The sequence below is a fragment of the Neovison vison genome, chromosome 2, assembly GCF_020171115.1.
Source record: "Neovison vison isolate M4711 chromosome 2, ASM_NN_V1, whole genome shotgun sequence".
In the NCBI taxonomy this organism is placed as follows: Eukaryota; Metazoa; Chordata; class Mammalia; order Carnivora; family Mustelidae; genus Neogale; species Neogale vison.
Genome location: NC_058092.1, coordinates 9709576 through 9733115, shown reverse-complemented (window position 1 = coordinate 9733115; position 23540 = coordinate 9709576). Strand labels below are relative to the sequence as shown.

Sequence of the window (23540 nt, the reverse complement as noted above, 5' to 3'; positions counted from 1 at the left end):
AGGTCACTTTCTTTTTATTTTATTAAAAGAAAAAATTTTTTAAAGATTTTATTCATTTATTTGACAGAGAGAGAGACAGACAGAGGGAACACAAGCAGGGGGAGTGGGAGAGGGAGAAGCAGACTTCCTGCTGAGCAGGGAGACTGATATGGGGCTTGATCCCAGGACCCTGGGATCATGACCTGAGCCAAGAGCAGAAGCTTAACAACTAAGCCATGCAGGTGCCCCTCCGGTCACTTTCTAGAGGAGGCAGTTGAAAGGGAATCCAGCCGGTCCAAATGAGGCAAAAGACAGAAGCGTGTACATATGCTACTATCCCAATGGTTCCAGCAGGTTTTCTCTTATAAAAAAGGATTTCCGAGACCATCTTCATGGCTCACAACAGAACATCCTTTTTCCAACTGCAAGTAATGTAATGCAGAGTCATGACGGTTTTCCCCAATTCTTATTCTTAATCCAGAAAGTAAATAAAACCTACATATACCCACCAGGCTCTAATCCTATGCTTCAAAAACAACTACTGACAGAAACTTAACCCTTTGCTCTGCACGGGGCTGGGGTAGGAAGGCGAGCCCGGATCAACTATCCTTCTGGGTGAACGCCCCGCAGGGCAAGCTTCTCAAGTGACATCTGAGGAGGACGCCCAAGGACCCCCCAGCCCCTTCCTTAGGACCACTTTCAAAACCAAAGGGTATTACTCTAACGAGCTTCATTTCTATTAAGCAGATTTTTCATGATTAAGCAGACTGACCTATAAAGCCGGTCAGAGCTGAAAGGTCTGCAACAGGCAGAGGCGTATTCCACGGTCAGAGTGAAGACGGTCGGACACGCATCTGCGGGGCAGCTCCTGACCGTGTGCACTCCTGGCTGCACCAGAAGACTCCCTTCCCACAATGATGACTCTACTTGTTCCCCAAGCCACAAAGCCCTGGACAGAGATGGTATCAAGGCCTGTATTCTACATCGAGAGGAAATGAAGCTTTAAGAAATATATGTAAGGGGCGCCTGGGTGTCTCAGTGGGCTAAACCTCTGCCTTCAGCTCAGGTCATGGTCTCAGGGTCCTGGGATCAAGCCCCACATCAAGCTCTCTGCTCGGCAGGGAGCCTGCTTCCCCCTGTCTCTCTGCCTGCCTCTCTGCCTACTTGTGCTTTCTCTGTCAAAAAAATAAATAAAATCTTAAAAAAAAAAAAAGAAAAGAAATATATATAAGAATGATCAACAGGATGGCGCAGCTTGGAGGCAGCTCAAATCCCAACTTGCTACTTGAGACTGGTAGGACCTCCCCCCCCCAAAAAAATTCACCCCCCCAACCCCCACTGGGGTCTGTGTCCCCAACTGCACACGATACCAACTTCAAGGTGTTATAGTCAAGAGTCAAGTCTGAATGATGCTTACTTAGCACAGTCCCTCACGGCACAAAAGGCATTAGAAAGCGGTTATCAAACTTAACGAGGTCTATCAGGTCATTTCCAAAACCCCTTGGAAGAGAAAGGAACACAGGGCCGGGAGGTGGAGGGAAGAGCTGGGCTGCACTGTGGGGCTGGAAGCAGGACGGGGAGATCCCGAAGTGGGTGCAGCAGGGCCAGTGCCATGAGGTAGGAACAGGCCACAGGCCACCGGGTCTCCTAAACTAGGACAAATGGCAAACCGCTTCCTCGAACCACCAGCCCGGTCCTTAAATGTGGCCTTGGTATCCAAGGAGGCCTTTCTCTCGCTCGCCTGCAAGGCAATCCACTTTCAAGGATAAGTGCCACTTACACTTCTTTTATGGATATAGGTCAATCCGTCGGAAGGTATGACAGCGAATCAAAATCCACCCAAGTATCAAATGCAGGAAAAGAGCCATCATTTCAGTAGGGTCACTTGAACGTATTACAAGATGGCAGTCCTCCAGATATCCACCCTCAAATATGAAGCCAGAGGCATCTTCTTGACTACCCAGCCTTTGGAGAACTGTGACAGAGTGAGGTTTTCAATATTACATATAAACAGGTGAGACCACCAAGCAAATGTAAGAACTTACAAGGACCGGGATTCTGGTCCACTGACGTAGCCCAGGCACCCGGACGCAGCCTTGGCATATGGCAGGTGCTCGATAAACTCATGAGATTCTGCACAACATCTTGCTAGAAAGCACCTGAATAAGCCAAATTCAAACAGCCAGCCCAGGGAAGGGTTTGTAATCAGAAACAGTGAGAGGCGCTTCAAAAGAGCAGAAACGTAAGGCTTCAATTACTAGCCTTTTGAATTTTTTAAAATGTTGATTCCATGAAGGGTAGAAGCAACCAGACCAGGGGCAGTTTGTTCCTGGTGGGGTGGGAGTTACTGGACCTCCTGGGGACTCTGCCACTGAGTCGGCGTCCGCACACCTACTGCACTCGAGCCCGCTGTCAGCACCCGGGTCCCAAGGAGCCAGACCTGGCCCTGCTCGTTCAGTCCAGTGACGCAGTCTGCACATAACCAAACCCGGTAAAAAAAAAAAAAAGACCTCCTTCCGGCAGGAAAACAGAGACTATCTGGCCCATTCCCTGCTAAGCAGATTGGGAACTAAGATCCACAAAGTAAAAGAACTTGCCCAAGGTGAAGCCACCCACAGCAGGGACACAGACGGGACCTGTCAGATGCCTGGTCACTGACACATGAAGGGACGGATGAATGGCGAGCACCTGGGCCATGACGGAAACCCACTTCTCCGCCCCAGCCCAGGGCTCGATCTCGACCTCACAAGGCACAAGGCCCAACTCATCAACAGGGCACTGGGTCAGCTGAGCGCCCAGTTCAGCGCAACATTTAAATCAAGGGATCCTCCTCCGCCCCGTCTCTCGAACAGCACCATTAAGCACCGTAAGCCAGAGACGGGACCATGTGGCCAAGGGAGGCTAATCACCTCCGGCTTCACCACTGTTCCCCAGATGCAGTCACACGCGGGGAAACAAAGTATGAGAAAAGCAAGTGCTACGGTGGAGGACATTATGGAACTGCTTATATACAACCGCTTTTAATTTTAAAAAACAAAAAACACAGCAATTCCACATAAGCTTAATACAAACGTTACGACGGGTTTCATTCTTCCGGGGACTCTTAAAACGAAAAGACCCCAAAGTAAACTGTTAACAGGCACAGAGGAGGAAGCGGAGATCCCACACAAGATACCCTTTATTTCCCTCTCCACAAAGGAAGTTCACCAGGTGCTTCTTAGTACCACTGTGCACCACTGTCCCGACTGCGCGTCTAGCCGCTCAATGGGATGGAAGCCGTGTAACCAACATCCGGTGAAGGCCAAAAAGGACGACTGAAGAGGGGTCGTCTGGGGGGGACCCTACGTGCCGCACTGCCTACTGAGGTATGCGGCCCCTTCCTCTTCCTCCCTCACTGCTCCCAAGGATATACAAAAGCAGTCCTTTCACATGGGTTTAGAAAGTGTTTTTATTGGTTACAATTATATAAAATTCATCACTTGAATTCCCTCTAGTTATAAAGTGCTTGCTAGCAACAGCATAAAAACATATCTTAGGCATCTAACAAGCTCCAATGATCTCTTTCATGCCAGAAGGGGAAGAACACCAAAGGACACGTCTGTCTATAAGGAACCTCTCTCTCTCTCTCTCTCTCTCTCTCTCTCAAGGCTGTATTGGTGAAAATCAACGGACAACCCCTTTTGTATGTCAAATTGTAAATTTTAATGTTTTCATTAGAATAGTCTTTTATATCACTCTCCAACAAGAAACAATAAAATAACTAACAGCACACTTCAATACAGGAACACTCTTCAGGTTAACAACTCCAACAAAAATGTAAAACGTAAATCACATATAGTACAATTGAAGTGTCCAAAACAATTTAAATAATTTTAAATATTTTATTTTTAAACTGCTACAAATGCTTTGTACATTTCAACATAAAGTCCCCATAACAGAAACGTAACAAAACAGGAATGGTTGCGAAAGGGTTAAAGTGGCACAAATTCACCAAACAAGCATCGAACTACACATTTTCAGAGGTAGATTACTTTTAAAGTTGAGAACAAAAAACAACATGAATAAAACCAAGCCATTTTCCACCAACTCAGTCATCAATTAAGGGGAAGGCATAGAATGCAGAGAGAAGCAACACTTACATCGACTCAGGACAAGGCCAATTTGGGGGCTTTCTGCTCTCTTTTAGAGACGGAAGTGTAAAACCTGGCATGTAAGTTCATTTATACTTACGTGTGCACATACATCTATAGAGGCCTACGGTGCATCCTGGCTGCAGATATACTGCTACATAGTCTCCGATAATAGTTATAAATTAGTGCCAGATAATCATCGGAGAGGATAACGTCCATCTGGATATATGAACAGGACAGTGGAAGAAGCATTAAAAAAAAAAAGAGTCCATATCCAATCTGGTTTCCTCTCCATTATGCTGGCAATCTGCTTGTTTAAAAAACAAAAACAAACAAACAAAAAGAACCAATAAGCTAAGAGAAGCTCAAGGCCTCTCTGTGTAGAACTCATTTAAAAGAAAGGCATCAAGAGCTGGTGTATGACCAAGACATTTTCGAGTGAGTGCGCAGAATATGTCATCCCTGAAATCTACAGAGAACTAATCATAAACCACAACTTGCTCTGCAGGTTAAGTTCCATCCAATCATTCCCTTCTCTGTTGTGTGCCAAGACCCAGGGCTGTGCTTAGATCTGAGCCCCCAGTACCGTGGCCACATGCCCTCCTCCTTGTACCCCGATCGCCCGGGAGCCCAGCGCACGTGCCTGGGCTCTGGCAAAGCAGTGGAGACCAGACCCTAACCAGGGCACTGAGAAGCCTGCCGACAGTCAGTCGTGTGTTAGGATTTTTGAGTCAGCTTCAACTGGTCTTGCGAGCGTGGTAGATCTCGGATCCTCGGCCGGAGTGCTTATCTTAAGTGGAGCATGCAATCTTTATTTAGCCTATTAAGGTTTGCTTTGTCTGGGGGGCTTTTCTACAGGAAGCTCCTAGAAAATAAGGAAACTGAAGATGAATGGCAACGTCCCACCACCTGACATGACTTGACCGTGTTAACTTAACGGTGCATAGACCGTTCCACGACAGCAACAGAAGGACTCTGAAGGTGCACAGGAACTTGGGTAGCCAACTTAGGAGAGGCTGGAAGGGACCACAAGCAGGTCTCTTTGGAGCAGTGTGTGGCAGAGACAGGTATGTGAAAACTTAGCATCAATCAATCCATGTATTTTAAATCAATCCATGGCCAGCAGGAAAACATGGTCTTCTCAGTCTTTAAGTGTTTAACGGGTACACAGTATTTTTTTTTAAGTTGCTCTAAGAGAAGCATTAAATAGAACAGTAAGAACACCTTGAAATTTACAAAGACCAGAGATGCTGGTCTCTCTTCCTTACAGCAGGTGGAAGTGAGCCCTTAGCAAAAGCTCTAACTCCAGTCCCACAACACACAGGTGGCCCCTGCCACTGACCGTGGGAGGGGAGCCCAACACAGAGTAGAGCACGCTGGGCTGACAGCTGTCCCAGGACCATCTAAAGATGGGTGGTATGCCTGGTGTCCTCTGCGGCTCTGTGCTAAGAAGAGACTTGGAACACATGTCTTTGTTACACCCTGACTGGCACAATGTCTTGTGCTCCAGGAAATGACCAACTGGCAAATTCTGCTGAGCCCTCAGTAGTCAGTGGGAAACTCTGACTTCATTCACATGGCTTGAGAAACTGTGGAATCCTCAACTGGCATTCAAATGCAAAATGTCCAAGGGCTAGGGACTAGCTCTCCATCACAGTCTGTTAGGCTGAGACACACAGGAAAAGGATGTATGGCCAATTCGGTGCAAGTCTTGAATATGCAATGCACCAAGTAAAGCAAAATCACTGAAAAAAACCAACCCAAAGCAGTTCCTTCTCAACATGTGCCATGAAATCATCCCTGAATAAAATCTGCAAGCGGAAATATAGAGAAGGGACGAAGACGACAGCTAAAAGAATTCCGTTCCAACACGGAGGGAGGATGAGGCTGGCTTTCTAAGAGCTCTGGGCTGGACAGTGATGACCCCCCAATTGCCCAAGGCCGGAGCTTAGGAATCCCAGTTTTACAGCAAATGCACAACAAGGTGCTAAGAAGATCACAAACTCTCCAAAGAAATGCCCGCTTTTGGGTGCAGATAATTAAACTATGAAGTCCTATGGAACATGTTGATTTTTTCACTTCCCCAAAGTACTTCACAAATCTGTGGTCACCCGTAAGCAGCCCTCTCCCTCTCCGCCTCCACACCTCCACCCCAGTGTAAGACACACATCCTTCCTTCAGATGTGCCCACAGTATAGTGCCAGCAAGTTATGCCACCGGGGCCACCACCGGGAAGGGGAGTCCTGCTGCCACCATCTACCCGCTGGAAAGAACAGCAATGTTTTCGTATCAGACTCTTCAGTGTTTCCTTTTAGGCCAAATCCATTCCAGCCATGGAACCCTCTATTAACTATCAAATAAAGCAAAATTATTAAGATTAACTGGAGCAAAGAAAAGAGACAAAATTTTATTAGGCACTTTGGTCCTTTGAAGTTTTCAGGGTTCTTCAAAAAGCACTGGATGAGTAAGAGCCCAAGTGAATGAACTTCATACATGTACAGTCACTCAGAGTTCACCTTCACGTACTTTAATTTTTCATAACCTCACCCTTGAACTGTATAAACTGGGATCCGGTATAAAATGAGTGATGCTTTCAGGTGACACTGCAGACAAAAAGGGATGCACAGTACATTCTAGAGCATCAACCACCTGGGAGGCGTTTTCAGTACGGTCTATGAAAATGATGGCATTTTCTGGTTCTTTAACCTTGAAAAGGACTCGGTTCAAGAACATCCTGTTGCCGTGGAACTTCCAGAACACAGACGGGGTACAAACAGGTACACAGTTAAACTGCCACAGGCAGGCAGCTTGAAGAGCTGAGAAACAGGTGCGCACTGTTGCTGGGGCTAAGCTCCAAGATGCTAGGTTAGGCATATGCCATGGCCGGAGACCAGACGCCGATCGGGAAGTACCGTGACGGATTATTTAGTTCACTCATGAAAGTCGCTCTTTAAAACTGTGACCCTTCCTTCCTACGGTAAATTATTCTCATCAGCCTTGGCTGATGACCCTTCTCTCCATCTTTCTTCAGCCATGACTTAAGGCACACCTGCACCAAGGACTCTGCTCATCAACTGTGCAGTGACCACAGCACCCCGGCGTCCTCAGGACTCTCCGAGATGGCAGTCACGCCCCAGAATTCATTCTAACGCTTGCACTCCTCAGAATTCATACTAATGCTTTGCCTGAAACACCAGAGTTTTCAGACACTCAAAGTTACAGCCAAGAAAGCCTAGAGCCGAGCAGCTCGTCACTCTGAAAGGACAAGATTTGGAAGTTATTTTGCAGCAATTCTATCTGATGCTGCCTATGTCACACGGGATTCACCTGGAGGAATCACCCAGGAGCAGGGATTCCGAGACCACACATCAGCTCAGGTTACCGGAGTAACTTGGAAAGTCTGAAAGTCAGTATGACAAATTGAACCACTGCCCTGTGTCTTTAATGTGTCACTGAGAACAGTTCTTAATACAGGGAGGACACAGAATAAAACGGTGACGTCACCTCCACCCTAAGATGAATTCTTCTGCCATTACCGGGGGGAACAAAGGCACGGACACCCCCGCCTGAGGGACCTGCCAGGCTCTGCGCCCTCACGCAAGGCTGTCCGCGCTCCCTCCTCTCCTTTCTTCGGAATCTGGCCCGTTTCTTATTCCTCTGTCTGGAGAGGGGAATGGGTGGGGAGACATAAGGCATCTTAAAAGGAGTACGGTGTCGTGTGTTTCTTTTAACCAATGGGGCAACTTTTTCAAATTAAAAGACGATAAAAGAAAGCATGAATGATAAAAGCATGCTCGATTACTGTAACTACGCTCCAGTTACAGAAATACTAAACAAGACTACAATGTGGTTTCAACGAACTCGGTGATCCAACAACCTTAACCATGAGCGATGATCTATGGTCCAGAAATAACACAAAGTGACACTGAGATATGACCCAAGGTATGAAGGAAGCGTGAAAGCATTTCATCTTTTCGTAATGGGTACTTTTCAGAGCTTTTTTCATGGTTTCAAATTTAATTCACAACCGGCCCTGTCAAAGGAACGGTACCACTCGGTGAGTCCTAGATCTGACACAAAAGCTGGGAATTCAGGTCGGAGGCAGTCAAAGCAGGGTGACCCTTCTTCATGCCTCCAACTGAACCAACAGCTACTTCCTTTAAACACTTATGTCAAAATTCTACAGGAAAAAAGGAAAAAATAGCCATTGGGCAAGAATATTGTGTTCTTCCAACCGTCTTCCCCCGCCCCAGCACTGGTCAGCTCGGACTTCCTCTGGCCCTGGAAGACTCAGCTTACCTGAAGTCCTTCAGCTCCTGCTTGCCACCGCTGTCCTCCCTCCTGCTGTCCCCCGGGTCGGCAGCGGCTGCCAGCTGGAGGCTTCGGGTGACCGGCCCCCCACTTCGTTCTCTAGATTTTACATTGAACCGATCTGTTCTTTTCTTACTGGCCAAAGCGGATTTGCTCTGCAGGACGGCTTTGCTCTTCTGCACCCGCACGTGCAGGCCGCGGGCCGTCTTGCTCGCGAGTGGAGCAGAATGATTCTTGGCCACAGCTTTGGGCTTTTTCCCCTCAACGTGAGTTATTTTGGCCATTCTGATCGGGCTCGAGTTCCTTAAGGAGGAGCTTGGCTTTTTGGACTTGACCGAAGCCGCGAATTTGACATTCTGCTTGGACCTGAAGGACGAGGAGGGCAGCGGGACCGGTGCGGGGCCCGAGCTGCGCGCTCTGGTCTTGCCCAGAGGAGCCTGCGTGCTCTGCATCTTAATCTCCGCGTCCGCCGTCCGTCGCCGGTGGCTGCTGCTGTTTTTGTCGCTACTTGCAGGTGAGGAGTGTCCGCCTTTCTTGGATGAGTGGGAAACTTTTTTTTTGGAAGGAGAGAGCGGTTTTTTGGGACAGCTGAAGGCGGCGTGTTTGTTCAGGCTCCCGATGTACGTGAACTCCCGGTTACAGTACGGGCAGATGTGCGAAGACGACTCACAGGCGGTTTTGCAGTCGGCCTTCTGCTTCGCAGATTTGTTTTTCTGAAGGATTGCTTTCTGGACCAGCTGGTTTTTTTTCTTCAGTGCGTTTAGTTTGAGCTTGTTCGAGGACATTTTGCTGAGCTCGACGCTAAAGTTCAGTCTTTTGGGCTGTCCCATTCGTCTGAAGGCGTTCTTCCCGGAGTTATCGAGAACCACCACACCGTTTTTGGGCTGGACAGTCTGCTTCAAGGGCACTGGGTTTTTCTTAGGGGTATACCTCTTCTTGTCACTGGCCGAAGCACACGCCAGGATGTGTCTATGCAACTCCGGCATGTTGTCAACACCCTTCCCGCACTTTGTGCAGCGGATGGCAGTGGTGAACGTCTGTGGAATATTGTGTGTAGTGAAATTTGTGGCCGTCACACCGATGCCCATGGGGTTCCGGTGATGGTACTGAAATGGGGGTGGTTTAAAGCTCGGGTAATGCTGATTGAGCCCCAGTCGGACATCCGGGTCTTTCGTCTTTATGCCAGAAGCCATTATTTTTATGGTTGTGTAAAGCTCTTCGGAGGAATCATTCAGCTCTTCTTCTTCTTTCGACGCCTCTAAAGGATCTTCTGGCAAACTCTGCATGTGCTCCCGATGGGCCTTGCTGGGGTCGGTGAAGTTCTGGGGCCTCAGGGTGCCGCTTTCAAACTCATGGTGGGTGCACACCTTGTCTGGGTGGAGATCTCGCTGGTGCTGCTGCAAATTGCACAGAAAAGCAAATTCTTTTTTACAAACTGAACACACAAAGATATTCCCAACGCCATGAAGCAAAAAGCGATGTTCTGACAGATCAGTTTTAGCCTTAAAGAGCTGCACACAAAATTCACATTTGAAGGGCCATTCTTCAGCATGGACAGATAAATGTTTGGTTAGATCTTTAATGGAAAGAAAAGGTGATTCACAGACATTGCAGATGAAGTTTTTGTTGAATGTTTCCTGAACAATCTCCTGTTCAACTGCAGACTGGGCTTCTTCCCTGGGCTTCGGATCATCATTCTCTAGTTCCTCCTGCTTGAAGGTTATCATGGGGAGAGAAGCTTCCAGATTATCCCCAGAGGAAACAACAGAGGATACTGCTGAGAGCGGTGGCGGCGAGGGGGAAGAGGAGGAAGACGAAGAGGAGAAGGAAGAGGAGGAAGACGAGGAGGAAGAAGACGAGGAAAGGGTGGGGGGTCCGGGCGAGGCAGCAGACGTGAGCGGCTCCACGGAAGGGATGGGAGATGGTGACGGAGACACTGTAGGGGAGAGAATGGGAAGCGGGGACTGCACGGTGGCAGTCGAGAGAGGAGAGGGACACGGACGGGGAGAAGCCCCGGAAGAAGGGACCGGAAGAGGGACAGTAGGAAGGAGTGGAGGCGGTGGCGTGGCAACAGTCAACACCGGAGGGCAGGGTGGGGGGGAAGGGGGGTGTGTTGGGATCAAGAGAGGAGGCAGCTGCCCAGAAGAAAGGGAAGAGGTCTGCAGGGCAGGTGAGGAAGGAGAGGCATCGGGTGGGGACTCAGCCACAGGGGCCGGTAAACTGGAATCCGGGCCAAGGCCAGCGTCTGGCTGGGGATTCAGGGACTGACAAGGACTCGGGCTCCGCGTCACATCTGCAGCACTCTCTACCGGTAAATCGAGGCCATTGTACTCATTGAGAAGAACCTTCTGCAGCATGCACGTGGTTGGTTTCTTTTTCTTTACAGCATTGCAGGCTTGCTGCACCAGATGGTTTTCTTTGAACTCCTTGCCTTCCGAGTCGCCACACGGCTTCTTATGCACGCTGAGATCCAATACGGATTCCCACTGGACGGGAGTCTTGCCTGTGCCCTCAGCCTTCTGTTTGACACCGCTGGATAAATCGAGCGGCTGCTGGTTGCACACATTGCTGAAAGTAGAACTGGCTGCCCACTCCTTGGATGCTGGATATTCGTCAAAGCACGGCGGGCTCCCGGCTTCTCTCTCCTCTCTCCCAGATAAACTCCACGCCGGTGAGCTGCTGTGGCTTTCTAATTTGGGCTTTTTGGAACCTAGAACTCCATCAGTCCACGCTGCTTTGCCGTCGCTCTGCTTCGCAAAGTCTCGAAGGGCGGGACTGTGCTGCGGGGAACTGGGAGGAGAACTGGTCCGCCGCTTAAACCTGCTCGAGGTCACGGGGAGCATCGACGCGGGAGCGGACACACAAACGGGCCCTAACTTCGGGATTTCGGTCGTGGAAATGCCTGCAGGAGGCGTTAGCTTGTCCTGGGTCTGAAGAAGTTGTTTGAGCTTCGATGACAAGTACACGCCTTTCTCTTTGTGGAAAGACACGGCCTCTGACGTGGCTATGGTGAGAGGCAGTAAGGAACACGAGGGCACGGAGGGGTCAGGCTCCGTCTCGGCTTTGATTTTAGGTAGTGTGGGAGGACTCGCCGTTCTCCGTTTCTTGGACTCACTGTTTGTGCCGCTGGAAGGCTCTTTAGGAAGATCATCTGCTAGGGAGGCCTGCGCAGTCTTGACGTTTTGGGTGATCTCCACCGTGACCGGAGTGAGCAGACAATTTATCCCGTACAAGTCTGCCGAGCCTGACTCCATCTCGATGACGTCACAGTTACTCGTGCTGCTGCTGGTCTGAATTTTGCCATCAATGTAGAACTTCAGGTTTTCCGAGATATTGCTGGAGATATCCATGATGTACACGTCATCAGCCTCCCCGTCCTCCTCCGGCTCTGTGCTGGGCACGTAGACACTGGGGGCGGGCGGGGCGGGCTCCGCGGGGGGGCGTGGCTCCTCCAGGAGGCCCCCTTTCCGCCGCACGCCCTTGGGAATCAGGTGGCGCTCGTGCACCCTGCGCTGATGCCGTCTCATGTTGGTGTGCGTCCCGAAAACCTTCTTACAGTATTTGCACGGATGAAGCTCTTTGACTTCCCCGTTTTCTTCTCCAACAGAAGACTGGACGGTCTCTTGGGGGGCCTTCTCTGGATGTGCGAGCAGCGAGTCCTGCCCGAGCCCGGACGGCGGCGAGCCATCCTTCGCGGCAGGCCCGTCCCCAGGCGCCCTGCCATCGGCCGGCTCTTCGGGCGGCTGCGGCGGGACACTGGGCTTCCGCTTCAGCCCCGCCTCGTGGCGCCGCTCGTGCCGCCTCCGGTTGATCTGCGTGCCGAACGCCTTCCCGCAGTACTTGCACTTGAAAGCATGATTGACCGTGGATATGTGAATGTGCATGTGCCGTTCGAGCCCCTGTTTGGTCGTGAACTTCCTCTCACAATGCTGACACGGAAACAGAAACGTCTCGAACAGATCGCCGTTGGCCTCTTCTTTAGCTTTGGGAGTTCTGGGAACAGGTGGAACCTCCAGAGAGCCCGCAAGCATTTCTTTTGAAACATTTTTTGGTTCTTCTAATAAATCTTCTGGCTTCTCATCACAGCGTATTTCTGGCTCTTTCATAGAGCTTTCATTTGGCATGTCCGCTTCCTCCTCCCCCTCTTCCTCCAGCTCGTCCTCCTCATCTTCTTCCTCTTCCTCCTCTTCCTCCAAATCATTCCCCTCACAGTTCGTGGCTTCTGGCTTCTCGTCTGGTTCTGTTGGTTCTGTGTGGGGCTCACAGGCAGCGGGGGGAGCTACCAGCTCCGGAAGCACATCCTGACTGGCCGCCTCCTGCAGAACGGCGGTCTGCTCCGCGGCTGAGGCTGAGGCTGAGGGCTTCTCATCCTCTTCTTTGGGACCTAGAAGGCACAGGGAAGCAGAAGCATGGGCGTGAGGACGAAAACTAGTCACTTGAGGATCAGTTCTTAGTATTCAAACGATTCCTCTTATCACCGAAGATGGGTGCGGGAGACTATGACCAGCAACCGAACGCTCTACCTCCTCGTGTATGAAGCTACAGTGGACAGGAATCCATTCTGCTCATTTATTCAACAAACACTCACGGAGCCCCTGCCACACACCAGGCAACACGCCGTGTGGCGAGGATAGTGTACGAACACGGTGTGCCCACGTGGAGCTCTGAATCTCTTCTGTGTTCAGTCACACATATGTAAATTCAATTTTCTTGACAGAAAGTGTATTATGTAAAACTGTGCTGGAGGGGAGCCTGGGTGGTTCAGTCAGTTAAGCATCTGCCTTAGACTCAGGTCATGATCCCAAGGTTCTAGGGTCGAGTCCTACACTGGGCTCCCTGCTGGTCCCTCTCCCTCTGCCCCTCCTCATGCTTGTTCTGTCTCACTACCCTCTCTCTCAAATAAATAAAACCTCTAAAAAACCAAATAAACAAAAAAACCACCCGCATCTGATACTGACACAATACGGGATTTGGATCCAGTATGCAATGATACTGATAATGATATCAGGATAATGATAATGATATCAGGAGTCTGGTCATGAATTCTAATTCCTCTTGATTCCAAACTGAAACTAGGAAGTTATCAATCGCATCACCAGGTTGGGTTCTTCATAGGTTGTCTGGAACAGAATGATTCTCTCCCTCCTTCCCAACCAAAACTATATATTTAGAAGCTAAGACATTTCCCAAGACGAATCAAATTATTAAAAACTCAGGAGCTGTGGAGAAAAGGAACCCTCATGCACTGTTGGTGGGAATGCAAACTGGTACAGCCGCTGTGCAAGACAGTATTGGAGGTTCCTCAAAAAAGTAAAAAGTAAAAAAATAGAACTACCCTACAATCTAGTACAATCTAGCACTACCAGGTTTTTACCCCCCAAAATACAAAAACACTAATTCAAAAGGATATATGCACCCCTATGTTTATTGCAGCATTATTTACAACAGCCAAGCTGTGGAAGCAGCGCAAGTGCCCACCGACAGTTGAATGGATAAAGACGACGTGGTGCGCAAACACATGAATATTACTCAACCGAAAAAAAGTATAAGATCTTGCCATTTGCAACAACATGGATGGAGCGAGAGAGTCTAGTGCTAAGCAAAGCTGGTCAGTCAGAGAAAGACAAACACCATATGATCTCACTCAAGTGTGCAATTAAAAAAAAAAACAAATGATTAAAGGGGAAAACAGAAAAAGACAAACCAAATAAAGGACGTCTCTTAACTACCGAGAACAAACTGGTGGTTAAGGGGGGTTGGGGGGGGCCACGGGTGAAACAGGAGATGGGATTAAGAGCAGCGTAGCGATTCAGTAGTTCTGTACAGGCCTCTGCTCGCGATGAGAAGTGGCACACTGGAGGTTAACTGTATGTTAACTATATGAAACCAATGTCACACTGGATGTTAACGACACTGGAATTCAAGTAAAAACTTAATAAAAAGAAAAAAGAAGAAACCCACCTGAGCCCAGACAGGTGGTCAGGGAGGGACTCACTAGTACAAGGGGAACATAAGTCTAAAGAAAATGAGTTACGCAAATATCTGGGGGAGGGAAGCCCTCCAGACAGAGGAAACAGCTGATGCACAAGCTCTGAGTCAACAGGTTAGATGTGTTCAAACAAACAAACAAAAACAACCAGCAAGAAGTCAGAAGGTCTGGGGTGAGAAGGAACTGAGAGATTAAAAAAAAGAAAACTCCAGGTGGACAAGGATGAAGGCAGGGAGAGGTGGTGGGAAGTGGTCAGACACTGGACAGGTGTATTTTGTTTTGCTTTGTTTTTAAGATTTTATTTATTTATTTGACAGACAGAGATCACAAGTAGATGGAGAGGCAGGCAGAGAGAGAGAGAGGGAAGCAGACTCCCCACTGAGCAGAGAGCCCCATGTGGGGCTCGATCCCAGGACCCTGAGACCAAGACCCAAGCCGAAGGCAGAGGCTGAACCCACAGAGCCACCCAGGCGCCCCTGGACAGATGTATTTTGAAGATGAAAGGCTAACAAGATTGCTGACTGGCTGTGATGGGTAGGGGAGGGGAAGGGGAGAAAGAGGGAAGAGCCAAGGAGGATTCCACAGTAACTGGAATAATCCTATTTAGTAAAAAGACTGAGGGAAAGTAGGTCTAGGCAACGCTTCCCACCCCACCCCACCCCAGTGAGTGTGTGTGTTGAGGGGGATCAAGAGTTACTTTGGAGACACAAACACACTGACACACACACCTGAGTCAAGATATTAAGTCATCTGTTTTGTAGGACTCAAGTTCAACAAAGAGGCTGAGCCCAGACTGTACAAATTCTCAAACTACAAGTGGTATTTGGAGCAAGGACTGCACGCAGCCACTTGGAGAATGAATGCAGACAGAAGAGGGGTGGGGAAATGGTCCCCCAGAGGACTCCAGTACTTACAGGTCAGAAGAATGGCCAGTGAGGTTATCTGGAGAGCCGAGAAGAGTAAAGAAAGTTCCAAAAGGAGGGAGCAATCAGCTGTGTCTGGAACTACGAAGGGGTTTGGCTAAGAAAAGGACAGGGCTGAACATCCAATTGACCAAGGTGGAGGTGTGGTGGCGGTGACAACAGTGGGGACAAACGCCTAACGGAGTTCCTAAGAGAAGGGACAGAGTGGAGAGACAGGGAGACGATAGTGAAGCTATCAAGGAAAGCAGAGAAGCAGAGAAGTGGCTGGGAAGAATCACAGGGACAGCCAGGGACTCGAAGCCAGGTCCTGTCACGAGCCCATTTAAAGCTGCTCTCGGCACAGTCCCACCCGAGTCCCTGCTGAATGAGGCCCCTTTTAAGAAAACAGACCACGCGTTTAGAAAAGCTCTGTAAAGGACGCAGAGCCACTCTGACCGCTGGCTCCTCACTGCGCCAGTATTTACTACATGCCTGTACTGGTGCATGCGACTGTCCAGACCCTTATCCTCACAGAGCTTCACCTCCAGCCTCGGACGAGTAGGCGGGCACCAAGACTGTCATGAATGACCGGCCATGCTTTGGGGTTAGTACGGGCTGCTACACAAGCACGGAGGAGAAACACCCAACAACTACCTCGCTCATCAGGGAAGGAATGCATCTTAGAGAAAGGACTGAGTGGGCTGAACCTGGAGGTTCAAATGGAAATGGAAGGAAGCAATGGACAGAGAAAGGAGCAGCCAGACTGTCAGGAGAAGACACCTGTCCACAGACCCGGTGACCACCTGGATGTGGGGGGGAGGGGCTAACAAGGCCAACCATTCCCAGCTCGGCAAACACCAGGTATTCCCGACAAGCTCACCTGTTCAGCCCTGCCCCCCACCCCCGGGGGAATTCAGTCTCACTATTACCTGTCCACTACCTCTCTCCCAACAGACCAGCCTTCTCTCCCAAACTGCTCTCCCAAACTTCATTAATCCCACGATTCCCCCTCAGACAGGGACACCAGTCATTTGATGGTGGCTGGAGCTAACTCCCTTTCCACGTACATGTTCAACAAAGACTCAGCATCTTGCTAAAAAAAATCCAAATAAGACAACAGAAAATGAAAATAACATCTCTAAGGCTTAGTAATTTTAGAGTCCATTTTTAGCCAAAATCTGTGGTTTTTGTTATAAGGGGGGGAAAAAAATTCTTTCCCTTTGATTGGTAAACAGTCCCAGACTTAAAACGGTCCAAAGTCATATGGAGCAAAACACTCAGAGCTCTATTAATTAACTAGTAAGGCCCACACCAATGTGTATCCACACACCCGATGAGGTCTGCTGAGTTTTAAAAATAAAGGAAGGTTTGGGGAACACAAAGAAGAGTCAGGACTGTTTGCTCAGTACACAGACTGCTTGCTGAGGACAATGCGGAACATTCAGGAGAAGCTGACAGCTCGCCTGTGAGGAACCAATCACACTTGGACCAGCTACTCCACAAACAGGTTAAGTATTAGGTACTTTTCCTCATAGGCCCGAACATCATGTCAGGAATAAATAACCTGTCTTCAATTACTGAAGGTGAGAGACAGCTGTTGGATTTTCTTTAATTCTGCCACAAAAGGCACTGCGGTTCTTTAGTATCTGTGCTGTCGTTCAAACAAAAGTCTTAATTAGCAAATCTGCTATCAGCACACAGAACTTGGTGTCACAAGGCTCTAGGAAATCAACCTGTCTGTTCTTGCTTCATAAAATGCCACAGGATTTAATCCTTTACGAATGTCATCATCGCAAACAGTGCTAATAAAGTGGTTTATTAAAAGGTATCCAAATACTCTGGTTTCTCTTCAGATCACATCAATTTTTCGCCCTTTTTAAAAGGCATCCGAAATATTTTGTTGGGTTTTTTCCTCTACAAATATTTCTTGGAAGAGTCACAAGCCTACATTTTGAAATTTGCCTGTTTGGGTCACTACAGACACTTCTTAGAAGGCTCCAGTCTGCGCATATTTGCCATATAACAAATTATGACAGGCCTCCTTCATTTCTATTATCAAAGGTCTCAATATGGTCGCTCAGCTGCAAGGAGCACAGAGCAATCTGCCTTTCTGATGAATTTGCAATCCATGCCTCTCTCTCTGAATTCTCACCTCGTGGAGGGCCTAGAATATCAATCCTCAGAAGGGATGATAAGAAAATCTGGTATGGAGAAACACAGAAATAAAATAGGAATTTAATTTCTAACAAAAAACAAGGGGCATGATCCCAGGGTCCTAGGATGAGCCCCACAGTTCCCTCTGACCCCCTCCACCGCCACTCATCCTCCCTCTTTCTCTCTCAAATAAATCTTTAAAAAAAAAAAAAAAAAAAAAAAAACCACACACAAAAACAAGAATACTCTTCACTCTGCACACTTTTCATGCTGATATATAAAATCAAAGGTGTATGATATTTCAAGTAAGCTTTTAACTGAAGTGCAAACATAACAATATAAGGATATAAATCATAAGCATAGAGCTGGATAAAATACTTTGGAGTAAACACACTGACACGCCCCCACGCAGCTCAGGGATGGACTAGTGCCCGTGTCCCCGAAGCCTTCTCAAGCCCCTGCCGGTCTCACTTCAATCACCAGAGATTTGTTTTTGATGGTTCTGAACTTTATTATAAAGTGTCATCATATAGTATAGGTTTCATTTCATTTTAACCAGGGAATAATTCCGTTTTCAACAAAGAAGGTCTTTAGTAATATTTTTAAGGGAAGTGGGATGTGGAAGGCTCAGTTCGCCATGTTAAATTCAGGCAGCCTTTTGCTGTTAACTCTTTCCAGTTCTTGGGTGAAGTCTCAGAAGGGCATTCCAAGGAGATTTACAAGAACTTCTCATACATACCTAAATCATACAAGGCCAACTTCCAAGCTTACCTTCCGCAGAATCTCTCATATTTGCAGAAGCAGAATCTGGCTCACTTGTCTTCAGCTGTAGGTCTTCGGTTTTGTTTGCTTTGTTTTTACTTTCCTGGGATTTTTTCTTCCCTAAAACACAACATTTATTTATTTACTTATTTACGCACTCACTATTACCCTGAATTCTCGAAAAAGACAGTTACTAATCCAGTGACAGCAAATGGCAGATTTCTAGGCGACTGTATCAGATTTCTAAAGAAAGGAACAGACGATGAATCAGAATACTTTTAAGTCGTGTCAGAGAAAAAAAAGAAACCCATAATCCTGTATTCTTGGGCATGAGTTCCCCTACCAAACTAAGAGATCATCTATTCCAGAAAAGTTAAAAATATTGATGTTGGAGGAAAATGAGAGCGGGAACTAACATCGAGTTTCAATACCACACAAATAAGGACTGGCAAGTCTGTAAGAAGCACACCGGGAAAAACAAGACAGTAGAACCTGGGCTCCTTTTAGTTAAGACGTGCGGATCCCTAACTGTGAAGCGAAACGGCAGGAGGCGGCTCCGCTGAACTGGCAAGGACGCACGCCTATGCGCAGAGGCTCCAACACCAAATGCAGAGTAATTAGGAATAATTCACTGTCGAGCCGGCATGAATCCTGAGGGTGCCCACGGACTGGGCTCCGGGTCCAGTACAATTCAGGATTCCCTCAACAACAAGAAGAATGGAATTCAGGAAACACTAACTGGATTCCAACCGCTACCACAGCTCAGGAGGGAAGATTAAAATGCAAAGCACTTCTGACAAGCTAGAACAAGGAGCTCAGGTCACCAAGATACTCAATACGGATAAGCAATTCTCCAGAAAAGTACCAGTACCGAACGTTTGGAAGCTCAGTCTCTTTGGGATTTAACCAGAATCTGTGGCCCTTCTTTGGTATTTTTTTAAATTCCGAGTTTCTCTGTCCTGGTAGCTCCTGCTTTTCAGTTTTCAGATTCAGAAAAGGTTCCTCTTCATCCTCCCCAAACACTCCTTCCCTCTCCTTCTGCAATGCAGGGCGGTCCTTCCTCTTTCAGAACAAGGTTCGTGACACCTTTTTGTCTGAACTGGCAAAATGACGAGTGGAAACCACTCACTGCTCCTGGAAAAGGATCACTACGGAGCAGCATTAACTGAACTACAGACAACAAACAAAAATGAGGTGAGAGATACAAATAACACTGAAAAGTTCATAACGGTTAAAAAATGGAAACATCCATTATAATATGAATCAAATAATCCTAAAAAACACCACCACGTTTTGATAAATAATTAAGAGATGAAACGGGGGGGTACAAAATACTCAGTAATTGGCCAATACGGTTTTAAATCCCTAATTCTTTGGTCCATGAAAAAAAAAAATGCTTTGATGCTTTCTGCCAAGAAATAAGGTAACAGTCTGTGCAAATAAATTCCTGGTAACACCTCCATCCCTCATTTCCAAAGGCACCTAAAATGGGACTCAGGACCCAAGCAAGCACTTCCCTGAAACCACATTCTGGTGGGAACAGAAGCCAAGAGCGTGCAGGGGAAGGATTATAAAGCACCCCCCCCCCCCCGGTAAAGGGCAAGGACACAAAGGACACCTCTCCACAGCAGAAGACGTAAGATCCTCCTACAATTCTCTCTCCCTTGGTCAACTGAAGGACACGAAGCCCAAATGTGATGACGACAAGGCTTCTGAGGAATCCGGCTGTGCTTCAGGACGCCTACAATCCATCTGCTTCCAGACAATTTTCTTATCCTCCCGACAACAAATGCCCTTCCCTGTGTGCGACGCCCAGTCTCTATCAGATCACTGGGCACAAACAACACAGGTAGAAATGATTCCCGGCTACTAAGTTCCTCTAATGCTGCAGCTCCTGTCTGCTGAGACCCCCGGGAGAACTCGTGAGCCGCAGAGTGCTTAATTCGAAGTTAGATTCAAGAAAGTTTTTCCCTGGATCACTAACACAAAAATGTTTTAAGACATCACGTACCACCTCATGTACCCCAAAGAGCCCAAGGAATGACCCTTTCTTACCTCCTACTCTCTACTTTGCATAGGCCTGAGCTTTTGCAGTAAGTGAAGGTGAAGGTACTACACTTTGCCTGGTACACATGAAGCTTAGGGACATTAAAACAAGTCACGCGGTGAAATTTAACAGAAAAACAGATGTCCTTTATTGTAATAGAATCCCTTAAAAAAGCAATTCAGAGATTTTCTGCAGCCTCTCAAGCGCTATACAAAGCTGGTTAGCAGGTCATACAAAAAAACTGGCCTATATGTAAACAAGAGTATTAAATACGTGACGTTCCTAGATTTATAATAGAATAGCACAACCTTAATAATTATCACTCACTAATACATATTCAGACTGAAATCACACGACTATCTAAAAGTCAAAAGTACCACTTTAAGTTTCATTCCTGGCCTGAAAGAATATTAAAACACCTAGCTGATAATGTCCATATCTGCTTCTGGCCTCCGCAAACCTAATCAGTGAGAAGTGCCCCCAGCCCCCCTCCAGGTGTCCTCTTTAAAAAACAAGACCAGGAAAGCTTGATGCCCTGTGAAGAGAAACCACGTGAAGCAGGGACATGTGCATCCTACTGAGAGGGCCACAGGCTGCTGGGCATCCCACGAATCACACCCTCCCTGGGGGGCTGTCCCACGCACTGGAGGACACTCGGCAGCACCGCGGGCCTCCACCCACTACATGCCAGCAGCACCCCCACTTTGAATGGTGACAAGCCAAAGTCCCCAGACATGGCCAATGTCCGGGATGGGGGTGGGAGGTCTCCCCAGGTTAAGAACCACTGGGCTGAACCAATACAATACAGGTCACCAAAGACATAATGGGGCTCTGCAGTCTACATATTTAAGAATTTTTAAAGTATGCGAATACTACTAATAAACCACTAGTAAAAACTAAAGAACAATTAAATGTACTCCGAAGTATCTTTGGTGAACACCGACAGACTTAATTTACCATAGAAATTAGCTTATCATGAATCTAATTATCATTTGTTTGTGAGACAGAGATTCCCAGACACATGAACTGATATAATCTTAATCAGAACCATCTAACACTTGAGTTACTTCCCATTAGGACCGCAGACCAGAGATGAAGGGGCTATCAAAACCACCTGCCCTACCTGTTCTTCTGAGAGAAAAATGAAGGCCAGGGCCCCAGAGGGACCAGCTAACTAGTCTACGAGAGAACAGAAATTAGGGCCCAGGTGTCCCAACTCACATTTAGGCAGGCTTGGGGTCACTCACAAAGCCAAATACTGCCATCACAGGTGGGGGAACCTGCTACATTTCCTTAAGTAAGTAAATTTCTTTTCCTGGTACTTTGGTTTCTGTTCTATTTGTAATCAAACTAAAAGAGAAAATAAAAATAAGCCTATAACCGAAAACCACCTCTAAGGACGCTTACACAAGGGTGCGGGGACTTCTTGGTGTCTGTGAGGCAGGACGGGCCTCGGAAACGGGTCCAGCAGAGCTCGCTGGGAGCCTGGTAAGCACACGTGTGCACTTACCATCGGGGTCCTGAAGGGTCCTACATAGAAGCTACTGCCAGCTGCGCGCTCCACTTGGTCTAAACAAGAAAGATACAGGAATGAAACACAAGGAAAGTGAAATGGAAACGCCGACAGATCACAATGGAGGGCAGGACAAACTTCGTGCGTGTAAGGAAAAGATACACAGTTATGAAGGAAACTGAATGAAGCAGAAGGAAAAGAGCAGTCACCTACTGCATCAGCGTTCTCAGGCACGCGCGCGCGCGCACACACACACACACACACACACACACAGATAAAAATAAATTAATCTGTAACTGTGTTCTCAGCCGCAGACAGGAGGGCCCACTCTCAGGCCCCCACCACATCCCCGCTGCAAAACAGATGCTCTGACCCCTCTTCGCCAAAGGCCCCATCCGCACCTCTCATCCTGCAGAGACCCAAGGACCAGAGACGTGAAGTCATATGCCCAAGGTCACGCAACTAAATCAGCTCTAGAGCCAGAATGCACCGGCAAGGATGATGAGGCTAAAAGTGTTCTTGTTACTCCGTTTCTTAAGACCAGTAATGACATAATAAAAACATCATATGCTGTATAAAGCACTTTTTTTTAAAGATTTTATTTATTAGAGAGAGAGCCTGTGCATCAGCAGGAGTGGAGTGGACAGAGAGAGAAAGAGAAACCCAAGCAGATGCCTGGCTGAGCGTGGGGCCCCACTTGAGGCTCGATCCCACAACTCTGAGATCATGACCTGAGCTAAAACCACGAGTCAGACACACAACTGACCGAGCCACCCAGGTGCCCCTACAAAGCACTCTCTATGCACCATCTCACTTGGTTTCAAAGGTAAATGAAAGAAAAAGTGACAGAGACATCCACTGCCGTTTATAGAAAAGGCAGATTTTTTTTTTTCCATTTCAATTTCATCTGATGCCAGAAAAGTTCATCAGTCAATAGCACAGAACCTCAACCTAAGCAAATATGATTCACCATCAAACAGTATCAGTAACACTGGGGTTTCTCGTGAAATAGCTACCATGTAGAGAAGTCAACAGTCATAATGACTACTCTTTAAAGATAATGTCTAGCATTATAACTCTGGTGTCTGGGATGCAAGTTGCAAAATCAAAATTGCCTAAAGCATCACATAAATAGTTTAACCTAGGCCTGGACTGTGTTCTACTAGTCTAATAAAACTGGTCAAACACTAGCAGATTCTAGAGAATAATGTTTCACTTAAAATGTGCAGGCTTCAGAGAAAACACCAATTTCTGGAAGGCGTGTTCAAGTTCCATTAAAAATTCATCACAACAGCGAAGGTTCATGCACTTCGTGATTTAAGTGAACTAAATTTAGAACCCTATAGAACTCTGCATGCACCGCCTCCTCACTGGGGAGCTACCCAGCTCCTAGGTACAACATCAGAACTCAGTACTGGTGCAGAGAAGCAGGGCTCAGGAGCTCACCATCTTACTCACATCCACAGCTGATTCCATACAAGGTGAGGCCCCATCTCTGAGCACTTACCAGGAAAGGTCATCAAGAACATGAGCTGCCCTGAACAGGGGCCTCCAGGCTCCCCCAAAGGAACCCCGGCAAGGAGTCCCCTAAGGACGGGCTGCGCCTGCCACCTCCAGGACCTTGCATCTCCCTGAGCCTTTCACCTTGGCCATGTGCTTCCATCTACTCGCCTCCACTGGAGCCCCCACTTTGCCTGGTTACCTCTGATGTCGTGATTACAAAACCCCACATTTCCTTGGGTTTCATTTGCCT

General features: G+C 47.7%; 1 protein-coding gene across 5 annotated transcripts in view; it reads right to left on the bottom strand.

Moving 5' to 3' along the window:
- Positions 1–23540, bottom strand: part of PRDM2 (PR/SET domain 2) — a 117727-nt gene that overhangs the window by 24511 nt on the left and 69676 nt on the right. For 2 of the 5 annotated variants that reach the window (XM_044237209.1, XM_044237210.1), the window contains exons 7-8: positions 18237–18347; positions 8409–12804 (exon numbers count right to left, since the gene is read on the bottom strand). The exons of 1 other annotated variant lie outside the window; for it this stretch is intronic. In XM_044237209.1, the coding sequence (XP_044093144.1) occupies positions 8409–12804; positions 18237–18347 (4507 nt within the window). Of the gene's footprint in view, positions 1–3604; positions 7771–8408; positions 12805–18236; positions 18348–23540 lie in introns of those variants that run through there. 2 more of the 5 variants (XM_044237208.1, XM_044237211.1) reach the window with 2 other exon arrangements.